Here is a 12,387-nt window from a genome sequence, read left to right on the forward strand (position 1 = left end):
CACACACACCCCAGCCCTCTGCCCTGACCCCTGAAACACCCACGCCCAGGTCTGGGGTCCCGGCCGCAGGCCCTACTCAGCCCGCTGCCGGCCTAGGTGAACAGAACCCCAGGCTGGCAGCGAGCTGAGCAGGCTTGTGGCATAAGATCAGCATTTTAATTTAATTTTAAATGACGCTTCTTAAACATTTTGAAAACCTTGTTTACTTTACATACAATAGTTTAGTTATATAATATAGACTTATAGAAAGAGACCTTCTAAAAACGTTAAAATGCATTACCGGCATGCGAAACCTTAAATTAGAGTGAATAAATGAAGACTCGGCACACCACTTCTGAAAGGTTGCCTACCCCTGAACTATGCTATGGATATAATAACATTAAATGTCCACTGAAGGATAACTTCCACCCCCCCTCACTTTCTCTGAACAGGCTCATTTTGCATCAGCACTGACAGTAGTTTTTGTAAACTCCAAGTCATTATCATCCATCAAAATTGATGACACACCAGTTGATGATCCATCTTTGAAGGTTCTTGTTGCTAACAATAGCGATACTCTAAAACTGCTAAAAATGAGCAGCTGTCCTCATGTGTCACCTGCTGGTGAGTAGTAAATCTGTTAAAAAAGGAAGTAGTAATGCAATAGTTACTGTTGAGGATGCATTTCTGTTAACCTGTTTTCAGGTACTTAACATTTGGAATAAATTATTCTTCCACTTAAAATCTTTCATGCAAATTCTCAGTTCAAAGGTGGTACGTAAACCTTCCACTTGACTATTCTCAGTTGTCTAGAGCGTGGGAAAATGTCGTCTTTAATGTCAAGCATTTTTGGAGTAATCCAAGTGAAAGGAAAGCATCAGAATAGTATTTATATACCTTTCATATTACTTTATATTTTTCTGGTTTTATTCCTGTTTTTGTGATTCGTCCATGCTGTTTCAATCATTCTAATGCTTTGTTTTACTTCTGTAAAGAATTAAATTTTAGATTTAAAAAAAAAAAAAAAGATTTAAACCTTCCGTGCACTTAGCCCGACACGAAGGCAAGTACTTGTTTATATATAGCACTGTCTCTTTCTGTACCATAAGTATAAAGGGCATGACTCTTGCTGTGTGAAGAAATTTTGCTTGAAATAATGAAGTTGTAAGTATTAAAATTCATGAACTGCTCATAGCGTGCACAGTATTTTCTAAACTAATCAACTTCTGTTCCATAATATACTCAAGATAACACGAGCATGTACAGTACCTGTACCTCTGTTCATTGAAAAAACATAACTTTATGTGGCTTCATTGTCAAAATCAAGTAATGCAGTGCAAAAGAAGCTTGAATACAAATTTGTGGTGGGAAATTTAGATAACATTGAATTTCCTGAATTATGTAAGGTATTTACTCACATACTTTAAGGTCAGAAGGGACTATTATGATCTTCTAGTCTGACCTCCTGCACAATGCAGGCCACAGAATCTCACCCACCCACTCCTGTAACAAACCCCTGACCTATGTCTGAGCTATTGAAGTCCTCACCTTGTGGTTTAAAGACTTCAATGTGCAGAGAATCCTGCAGCAAGTGACCCGTGCCCCACGCTGCAGAGGAAGGCGAAAACCCCCCAGGGCCTCTGCCAATCTGCCCTGGAGGAAAATTCCTTCCCGATCCCAAATATGGCGATCAGCTAAACCCTGAGCTTACCCAGGAAAGAATTCTCTGTAGTAACTCAGATCCCATCCTATCTAGTGTCCCATCACAGGCCATTAGGCATATTTACCGCTAATAGTCAAAGATCAAATGGTCTGAGGTAAACAGGATGAAGTTTAACAAAGACAAATGCAAAGTGCTCCACTTAGGAAGGAGAAATCAGTTTCACACATACAGAATGGGAAGAGACTGTCTGGGAAGGAATACGGCAGAAAGGGATCTAGGGGTTATAGTGGACCACAAGCTAAATATGAATCAACAGTGTGATGCTGTTGCAAAAAAAGCAAACATGTTTTTAGGATGCATAAACAGGTGTGTTGTGAGCAAGACACGAGAAGTCATTCTTCTGCTCTCTACTCTGCTCTGGTTAGGCCTCAACTGGAGTATTGTGTCCAGTTCTGGGCACTACATTTCTAGAAAGATGTGGAGAAATTGGAGAGGGTCCAGAGAAGAGCAACGAGAATGATTAAAGGTCTTGAGAACTTGACCTATGAAGGAAGGCTGAAAGAATTGGGTTTGTTTAGTTTGGAAAAGAGAAGACAGAGAGGGGACATAATAGCAGTTTTCAGGTATCTAAAAGGGTGTCGTAAGGAGGAGGGAGAAAACGTGTTCACCTTAGCCTCTAAGGATAGAACAAGAAGCAATGGGCTTAAACTGCAGCAAGGGAGGTTTAGGTTGGACATTAGGAAAAAGTTCCTAACTGTCAGGGTGGTTAAACACTGGAATAAATTGCCTAGGGAGGTTGTGGAATCTCCATCTCTGGAGATATTTAAGAGTAGGTTAGATAAATGTCTATCAGGGATGGTCTAGACCGTATTTGGTCCTGCCATGAGGGCAGGGGACTGGACTCGATGACCTCTCGAGGTCCCTTCCTGTCCTAGAATCTATGAATCAATTAATTGCCAAAATTAAGCTATCCCATCATACCATCCCTTCCATAAACTTATCTGGCTTCAAGACTAAGCTTGATATGTCTTTTGCCTCCACTGCTCCCCTTGGAAGGCTATTCCAGAACTTCACTCCTCTGATGGTTAGAAACCTTCATCTAATTTCAAGTCTAAATGTTATGCATTTATGTGTGGTCATTATAACTTTATCAGTGACAAACTCTGCATATTCTGAGTCTAAAAACATCTTAAAGTGACTGAAAGAAGTTTGTGAGGCTCTGTTTTTCTCAACATAAATATTAAACGAGTTCAGTTGTGTACTGAGGCTTTTGAATGCCAGCTCAGTTGCAGTTTGCACAACTAAAAATCAAACTGCAATTTTAAATATCCTTACTAGTTAAAGCTTCTGTGGACCAAATTGTTCCCTTAGTAACAGATGTACAACTCGTTGTCTTCAGATTATGCCTCAGTAATACTTGTCCCTATTCATTACATTTAGAGGCTTTTTACAAGTATGACTGAATGAAATTTAGTAAGCAGTTCTGTTGGTATACAAATAGGCTAAAATTCAGTTCACTCTCTTACAGATGTAGCCACATTCTAGGAGTAACAGGAGTAAAAAGCAGTAGGGGGAAAATAATCACTAAAATAACCAGATATAAATGAACAAAAGAAGCAGAACTGTGGAGTAGGAAGATTTCATATTTATCTAGCCATTTTTCACAGAGCTTCATTTTATATTTTACACTAACTTTTTAAATCAAGAGATTTGTTTGACAGCATTTAGGGGTGCCATCAAATATGAACTATTGTAAAGCTGACAGCTTTAAACTTCCTCGAAACCTACAAAAACAACCCTTTCTATTATCATCCTTTTCTGGAAACATTAGACATTGTTCTGGGATATGGGTATGCTAAAAAGAATAACACATGGTTTAGTGGTTTGAATAAAATGTTTTAATTTAAACTAAGTATACAAATATATATTGTACTTTATAAAAAAAATATGCAAATTATGTATTTAAATTTTTTTGTCTTAGGAATTCTTTGTGTTGCTGACCAGTGTCATGGCCTTAGGGAACTGGCTTTGAATTATTACATACTAAGTGATGAACTGCTGCTGGCTCTTTCAAGTGAGAAACATGTTAACCTTGAACATCTTCGCATAGATGTTGTGAGTGAAAATCCTGGACAAATTGAATTTCATACTATTAAAAAGCAAAGTTGGGATGCACTTGTTAAGCACTCCCCCAAAGTCAATATTGTGATGTACTTCTTTTTATATGAAGAGGAATTTGATGCATTTTTCAGAGAAGAAACTCCTGTTACGCACCTTTACTTTGGTCGTGCAGTAAGCAAAGCCATGTTAGGTCGTATTGGAATGAACTGCCCCAGGTTGGTTGAATTGGTGGTGTGTGCTAATGGACTTCAGCCACTGGATGATGAACTCATTTGCATTGCTGAACGCTGTAAGAATCTAACAGCGATGGGCCTTGGTGAATGTGAGGTTACCTGCAGAGGTTTTATTGAGTTTGTAAAGATGTGTGGAGGGAGGCTCACCCAGCTTTCTATTATGGAGGAGGTACTAATTCCAGATAATGATTACAACCTGGATCAAATTCATTCAGAAGTCTCCAAACACCTTGGAAGAATGTGGTTCCCTGATATGATGCCTACCTGGTAAACCTAGCTATAGAAAGTATTACTATATGGTCAAAACTGGTTAGATCAAGATGTTGCTTGCTATGCAAATAAGAAATTATAAAATAAAGCATCAAAACTTAATTTTAAATTTCTCAAGTTTAATAAACTGCATATAGGCTAAAGCGAAGTGCTTGAGTGACAATGTTAGATTAAATTAGAAAGTAGAATCTCATATACTTAACAATAGATACATTGAAAGGATGTCTGGGTTAGAGATGTTTCATCCTCCAATTAAATTAAGCACATTCATTTGGCCTCTGTTAAATTAAATTGTTCCATTAAACACAGTTAGTACAAAGTTTTTAAGGTGTTCTATTATGTTAGTCTTTCTGATGTGGTTAAAGGGAGTCTGAAGCTAGATTGCTTGATAGGGAGTTAAATGGAACTTTCAGGTAAACTATTACTTGCAGTGTTTATCCACTTGTTCACTAATAATTTTTTGTTGAACATGTAGAAAAAATACTTTGTATCATAATAGCAATCTGAAATAGTGTAGCTAATTAAATCTGTTTTAATGTGCTTGTATACATGTGTTTGAATATTGTGGCAAATTAAGGACTTATGCCGCAATAAAGAAAAAGCTTTTGATTTTAACTTGCACTCTGTACTCAATTTTCACTTTATCAGCAAGTTATACCATAAAGATAGTGTTGTATAATTCATTGTTTCTCTTCCTATGTACTGACTTACCTGTACAGAAAAAAACAAACCTTGTTAAAATTGATGTACCTAATATTTCATGGTGTTTCAGTTCTTGGCTAAGCAGTGAAGCACTTGGTAACTGTATATAGGAAATAGTAGCTCTTTCATTTGAGAAGGTGTATGCTTTTATTTTTAAGACCATTTTTTTTTTTTTATCTTAAACACTAAACTGTCAGGATTCTGACCCATGCTCCCTTCACAAAGGGTCTATTAAGATGTCCCAAAATGGTCACAGTTGTATTCCTCTTCCTGGTGTAGGGATGGCTATGATATCTCAGCGACACTAGCACAGAAGTATGCTGGTAGGGCAGAGGGTGTGATTGGGGTGTACCACCTGGATCCAGTTATTTCCCCACCTGACATAAAATTAAAAGCTTAGAGCAACCCAAGGCTTTCCTAATGCCCCATTAAACCCTGGGAATTGGGGAGCCTCAGCTGTGCCTCGCAGAACTCTGCCCTAACCACTAAATCCTCCTATAGTGAGTGTCGGGGGCTGATCCTGTTTTCATTAAGTAAGCAAGACTTGCAACCTAAATGAGTGTCCTGCCTGTGTAAGGACTGTAGGATTGACTATCCGCACTAAAGAATCCTGTGTTCATTAAGTAAGCAAGACTTGCAACCTAAATGAGTGTCCTGCCTGTGTAAGGACTGTAGGATTGACTATCCGCACTAAAGAATCCTGTGCTGAAGGCAATCTTTCTTTTACTTGAAATGAGGTAAAGGTCATTAGTACAAAGTAGAACATGTGTGTTTGTTTTTTGTGATCCACTTTTATACACTAATGTAAATTGTAGTGCATTGTACCATAGTTTGTCTATCTACCTGCTTGTAGCAGCAAATCAGAGATGTGTGCATTTGGTTGATCTGTATTAGGTTTGTCACATCAAAGTAAAAGCCAAGTAGAGTCACTTCTTTCGTTAATCTAATTTCTTTGCTGTACAAATAATTTTGGGTTAAGTGTTGGCTAACTCCTCCATTCCCTCAAACAAAATGGTTTGAAAAGTTATACACAACATAAAATAAGAGATAATTTGGGTAAAACACACTGAATGTACTTGAATTGATCAATAGTGAGTTTTTACAAACTACACAAGACAAATATTGTAGAAGAGACTGTGTAATATCACTTGTTAACCAAGCAGTTCGTAAGTGGTAAATTTATATAATCTAAATTAGTTCCAAATATTATTTTGATGAGTATTTTTGTTTAAACTGTAAATTTAATAAACTGATCTAACCTGCCACTGATTTTGAAAATTTTTATATTGTTTTTAATGAAAGTAGTTAAAGGGCAACATTTTAGAATAAGTGACAGGTGAAGGTAAACATACATAGGAGTACAAATGGAAGGGAATCAGATTGGTTTTTTTTAGTTGGGGGGGGGAGGGGAGGTTAATAGTAGGGGAAGACTGTTTCTTTGTTAGTTAATATAACTGCATTATTATCTCAAATGTCAGCCTGGGTACATTCTCATCCTTAAAATTAACGACTTTATTTTCCTCATCTGTCATAGTTGTTCGGGGACTGGAAAGAGCTGACTTTCTCTCACTGTGGGGTTTTAGTCACCCTGTGCTTCCTCCTTTACTTACACTACAGCAGCTGGGAGTGCCTCAAATCCTGAAACTGAAAATAAATATATATATATTAAAATGGAGCTTGCTCAAAATTGAACCTTTGTTAACAATGCTATTTTATGCAGCATAGAAACGCCTATGATAGCAGTAAAAATTAATGCAAGTGTCTTAGTTACTTGTATATTTTTAAGTATTTTCTATAACCCTACTCCACTACCCCACCACCAAAAAAGTAACTAAAATACCTCAAGACTTTGCTTTTCCCTAAAACAAAACATGAAACCTTGTTTCAACTATAGGCTGCTCTAATAAAGGATTTGTAATTATTGCTGTTTTGAACTCTGATTTCAAGGGTGTGTAACATGATTGCTTTTTAACCCCACTGGCCTCAATCTGTCAGTTGGTTAGCTCACACATTTTTAATTAAAGATTAACAAAATTGGTTAAACAGATTTGCCTCCCCAAAAAAGCTGTTTTATGTACCTACATCTTTTTTAACACGGCATTTTTATCTTTTGAATTTCCCAGCAATCCAATGAAATAATAGTCCTGTATGTTTAAAAAAACTGCCCATGCTTGATTACATCATAAGGAAGCAGGCATACTCCTGTGGATATCGGAATAGTATGGTGGACCTGAGTTCTGTCTCTGGTGAACTCACTGACTTGCTGTCACCTTGAGCTAATGACTACCATTCTAGGGGTATGTCTGCACAGCAAAGAAAAGCCCCACGGCTGGCTCATGTCAGCTGACTTGGGCTCGAGCTGTGCGGCTGTTTCATTGCTGTGTAGACTTCTGGGCTGGAGCCTGGGCTCTGGGACCCTCCCACCTCAGAGTCCTAGAGCCTGGGCCTGAGCCCACGCCCAGAAGTCGACATAGCAATGAAACAGCACCATGGTATGGGCCAGCTGTGGGTTTTTCTTAGCTGTGTAGACATATCCTGGACTGCAGTTTCCCTATTTGTGAAATGAGGATAGTGCAACTGCAAAGAAGGAACAAGTGCTTTTAGATCTGTGAATGAAAAGTATCAAAACAAGTGTTTGGGAAGATCAGAGAACGTTTCCTATGTTAATAAATTCAAGAGATGGTTGTACCTTCTCTCCAGCAGGAAGAAAGGAGAGAAAAAAGGTCAGTTTTGACTGAAACTACTTGCAGTTTGGAATAGTAAGGGAACACATTTGTAATGGATTGTTGGATAGTTGCGATGATCAAACATGTATACATGCAGTTTATCAAATGGTTGTGCAGTGTGTTGCATGGACATCCTGATCATTATATTGGGCGTATCTCTCTGCACTCTGCTACAAGACAGTTTTTGTGGAGCTGAACATGCCCACTGAAGTATCCTTGTCTCAACAGTGAGATTAACTACCATATGTTAGTTGATCTATCCTAGATCTTTGTAACTGAAATACCTGATTGACCTTTCCTTGAGTGCCAAAGGAAAAAACCCTGTTGAATCGTATTTATCTTAGATACTGACCCCACAGCCAAAAGGGAGATATTGATCCTGATTTCTACTATTTGAGTTGCTTTTGGAGTTGAGGGGCGCACACACACACACACACACACACACACACCTATTTTTTTTATGAAGACTATTTTTAACTAAAAAATGTTGATTCTGAAATATGAATTAGTTTCCTATTTTAGGCCAAGATGGTGCTATACTTGCTTTCAACAATTAAAAAAAAAATTGTATTTCATAAAATGTCATACTGTATTTTTTTTTTAGTTAAAGATAATCATATCTTCCATAAGGAAAGAGTGTGCAGTTCCTGGTGGATTTATGGGAGGAGAGAAAGTTGGGCACCAATAAGATGGGAAGTCCCAGGGAGTCTAGTGGGAGGACAAAGGATATGCCGTCTAGAAGTAACAGATGATGATAGGCTACTGCAAAACAACAGGTAGGGTGTTAGGGGTTGCCAGACAGAGCCTGTTCTAAGGAATGTTATAGGAGAGCTAGGGATATGGTAGATGTAGCCGAGTTCAGAGTTTGGACAAGCATTAGAGCTTTTGAATATTTATCTACACTGAACTTCAGATCTTTTATCTTTCCCCTCTTCCGCCAAGAATCATAAGTTTTTACAGTGCTAGTATTGGTTTTCAGAGGGTTCCTACATACTTCCATGCTTTGTATTTCTACATTTTGGCTTTAGTAGGTATATTTAATTCTCTGCATAATTTTTTAAAAAAATCTTAATTTCACTTAGAATTATAAATGAACACAAAAAAACTTTGAATCCTGCTTTTAAATAAAAGCACACTACCCTCCCTTCATACCTGTATTCTTTTAGACCTGGAAATATCCAAAACTAGCCTGTTTTTCCCATGTATAATTTGAAAGTTGTTCTCTGATCCAAAAGAAACATTGAACTTGTAAAGTTCATTAAATAAAAATGTGGCTGGTAAAACTTTGCTAACCTATTAATGCAAAGTTTTAAATTTTGTAGATCCAAAGTAAATGTTGAAACACAGGTTGGTCAATTTACGGCATCAGCAGTAGTTCTGCTGTTCCTGAAAAAGCAGGATATTGTTGGATTGATGAATGTTGAGGTGTGATTGTGGACTATGAAAAACCTCTTGGCAGCTGTGTGAGTCCCACTCCTTCCTACAGGTCCTTCGGTGCTGCCTTTTTCTTTTTTTGGGGGGGGGGGGGGGGGAAAGAGATACAAGGCCTTTGCCTGCTCACAGCCAGCATCTACTTGGTCACAGTATGTACCTCTGTGGGATCTGTTTTCTTGCAAGGAAATGATTTGTCAGTTTTTCCCCCAGCATAATATTCAGATCCTATGAGGTTTGGGTGAAATAAAGTGTACTTTTTAAGGCACAGGGAAGAACCACTGGAACACACTGGATTTCTGTCCCATCTGACTTAGATTATATGTGGGAGACTTTATGGGCTATTCTGTACACTTCAGTTTAAAAGCAATATTATCATTCCTGTCCCATTACTGATGAGCTATTCCCTTAGACTCAACTGTTCTCTCTGCCTCTCGGAGGTGGCTCAGTAGAAACATCTGTCATCTACTTCAAGTCTGGCCCCTCCTATAAGCTCAATTCCCTCGAGTATTAAAGACAAAAAATCATTTCCCATTTCTTGAGTCACTCTACCTATTAATTTCACTAAAATGCATCATCTTGGTTAGACAGCTGGTTTCTTTAGGGTGTTACCTCAATTTACTTAGACACTGGTTGTTAAATCATGGTCACTGCAAATAGCATCTTGGTTTGACTTTTGTATGTTTCAGCAAATTAATCACCCTGCAATTTCATTTTTCCCTTAATGCCTTTTAATTGAATAGAGATTCTCCTGTATCTGTTATTACTGGGACTCATTTAGCAACGAAAACAGAGAGGTAACACTTTTCCTGTTTAAAAGTTCATATTGAGATAGTCTATGCACGCAGTGAAGAGAACAGTTCCTATTTTATGTATTAGACTAAGATCAAATAAAAACAAGTATTGATACCAAAAAGGTTGTAACTAGGCAAAGTGGTACTTCCGATATAGCTCATTGCTGAGCCTGAGATTACAATGTCTTGGGCAAATAATCATTGGTATGCTAAACTGATGGGTGACACACGGCTACTGTGCATATTGTGATGCTGGTAAGCAGGTGCCAGCTCACGCCAATGTCCCCGTGTCTCAATTGAACACTGGCAAATACATAGCTGGAATCAGGCTGGCTTACTTGTGTGTTAGTATTGTTGACAAAGGCATTAGAATTATAAGAATGTGTTTAGTGTTTAGACTTTATTGAATGCTTGTGAGTTGCTGCCTGCATTAATCTCACAATCTTTGTATCCTATTGTGACGTTCCCCTCTGGTGTTTTCCGGATCGGTGATCTGCTAGGTCACTCCAATCCTTGACTCTGGGAGCCAGCCTTACCCTGCTCTGCTGTGAGAACCCCCAGTCCTGGGCTGTTCACGCACAGCCTCTAGCACGTAAGCTGCTCCTTGGATTGTGCAACCGAATGACACTAGCCAATATCTCTGGTCCCAGACACAACCCTAGGAACCTCCGCCCTGCAGTGTCCAGTTATGCCTGCTGGATGCTGCAAGCTTATATGAGTTTGTCAATATAACAAAGACATTGATATGCACCAGGCTTGTTATCCCAAGGGGAGTCTCTGACACGCTTCAAACCAAAGCACTGCTTCATGTAGAATAAACACAGATTTATTAACTACAACGATAGATTTTAAGTGATTATAAGTCAAAGCATAATAAGTCTGATTTGGTCAAATGAAATAAAAGCAGATCGCATTCTAAGCTGATCTTAACACTTTCAATGCCCTTATAGACTTAGATGTTTCTCACCACAGGCTGGCTGGTTGGTTGCCCTTCAGCCAGGCTCTTCCCTTTGATCAGCGCTTCAGTCACTTGGTGGTGATGTCTGTAGATGGAGGTGGAAGAGAGAGGAACAGCATGGCAAACCTCTCTCCCTTTTATCATGTTCTTTCTTCCCTCTTGGCTTTGCGCCCTTCTCCCCCCTCCCTTTCAGAGTCAAGTGAGCATTACCTCAACGTAGTCCCTGTCTGACTAAGGGAAAGGGGGTGACTCACTCGAGAGTCCAACAGATCCTTTGTTGCTTCCTAGGCCAGTGTCCTTTGTTCCTGTGAGGCTGGGCTGGGTTTGTCTCATACATGCCCTGATGATGTGTGAACTGCCTCTCTGCTCTTGGAGAGTTTTTGCCTGAGCTTATTTTAAGCCATGAAGACACATTTTCAGCCTCATAACTATATACATGAAATTACAACCTATAACATCACTATAACAACAATGCTCAGTGCATCATGAGCCTTCCAAAGACACCCGACATGACAAACTTTGCATTAGATACCACACGATCATTTTATAAGGATGAACATGGGGGTGCAGGGTGTTCCCACGAGGTGCAGAACGTCACACCTATATTTATTTGAGAGGTTATATTGTGAGTCTCTGAGAGTATGTAAATCACCAGACAGAAGAGGGACATTAATTAAAGTGAAATACTGATCTGCAACGGATGGTGTTATGTCCTGCCCACCAGGAAAGGTCCATTGACACCGGATGTAGATAATGGGGCATTAAAGAGGACAAACTATGTGTGTTCTACCCTCCCCCATGAAGACGAGTCACATGAGTGGATTCCTCCTATCAGGAGTTTGCAGCTCAGGGCATGTGGCAGGAGAGATAAAAAACCTTAACATGAAGAAACTGATTAATCTCTATGCTTGGACTCGGAGGAAGCAGGGATGGGGATTTTCTAGGCATAAGCAAGAGATCCCCAGTTGCTTAGCCTGAGGCTAGGTCTACACTAGCGGGGGGGTCGACCTAAGATACGCAACTTCAGCTACGCAAATAGTGTAGCTGAAGTCGGTGTATCTTAGGTCGACTTACCTGGCCGTGAGGACGGCGGCGAGTTTACCGCTGCCGCTCCCCCCGTCGACTCCACTTCCACCTCTCGCCACGGTGGAGTTCCGGAGTCGACGGCAGAGCGATCGGGGATCAATTTTATCGTGTCTACATTAGACGTGATAAATCGATCCCTGATAGATCGATCACTATCCGGCGGGTAGTGTAGACATATCCTGAGTTAGCCCTAAAGGACATACAGAGCTTGCTGAATATAGAGGCTTCTATTGCCTTTTGAAACTTAAATGGTAACTCGTGTACATATGTTTACTTGCTTTAACCTTGTAAATAACACTCTAATTTACTTTTCCTAGTTAATGAATCTTTATATTCGTTGTCTTTGATGTGAGATCTAAGGTGCAATTGACCTGGGGTAAGTGACTGGTCCTTTGGAGCTAGGAGTAACCTGAATATTGCTGTG

At 39.3% G+C, this 12,387-nt stretch overlaps 1 protein-coding gene across 5 annotated transcripts in view; it reads left to right on the forward strand.

Moving 5' to 3' along the window:
- LOC112108120 (F-box/LRR-repeat protein 21) overlaps positions 1 to 4,765 on the forward strand; it is a 22,836-nt gene extending 18,071 nt beyond the window's left edge. For all 5 annotated transcript variants that reach the window (XM_024202120.3, XM_026659428.2, XM_026659429.2 and 2 more), the window contains 2 exons: positions 432 to 603; positions 3,624 to 4,765. In XM_024202120.3, coding sequence (XP_024057888.1) covers positions 432 to 603; positions 3,624 to 4,267 — 816 coding nt within the window. In that variant the 3' untranslated portion in view covers positions 4,268 to 4,765. The remainder of the gene's footprint in view (positions 1 to 431; positions 604 to 3,623) is intronic.
- The last annotated feature ends 7,622 nt before the right edge of the window (positions 4,766 to 12,387 follow it).

This window comes from Terrapene carolina, unplaced genomic scaffold, assembly GCF_002925995.2.
Source record: "Terrapene carolina triunguis isolate 2854851 unplaced genomic scaffold, T_m_triunguis-2.0 Scaffold629, whole genome shotgun sequence".
In the NCBI taxonomy this organism is placed as follows: domain Eukaryota; kingdom Metazoa; phylum Chordata; order Testudines; family Emydidae; genus Terrapene; species Terrapene triunguis.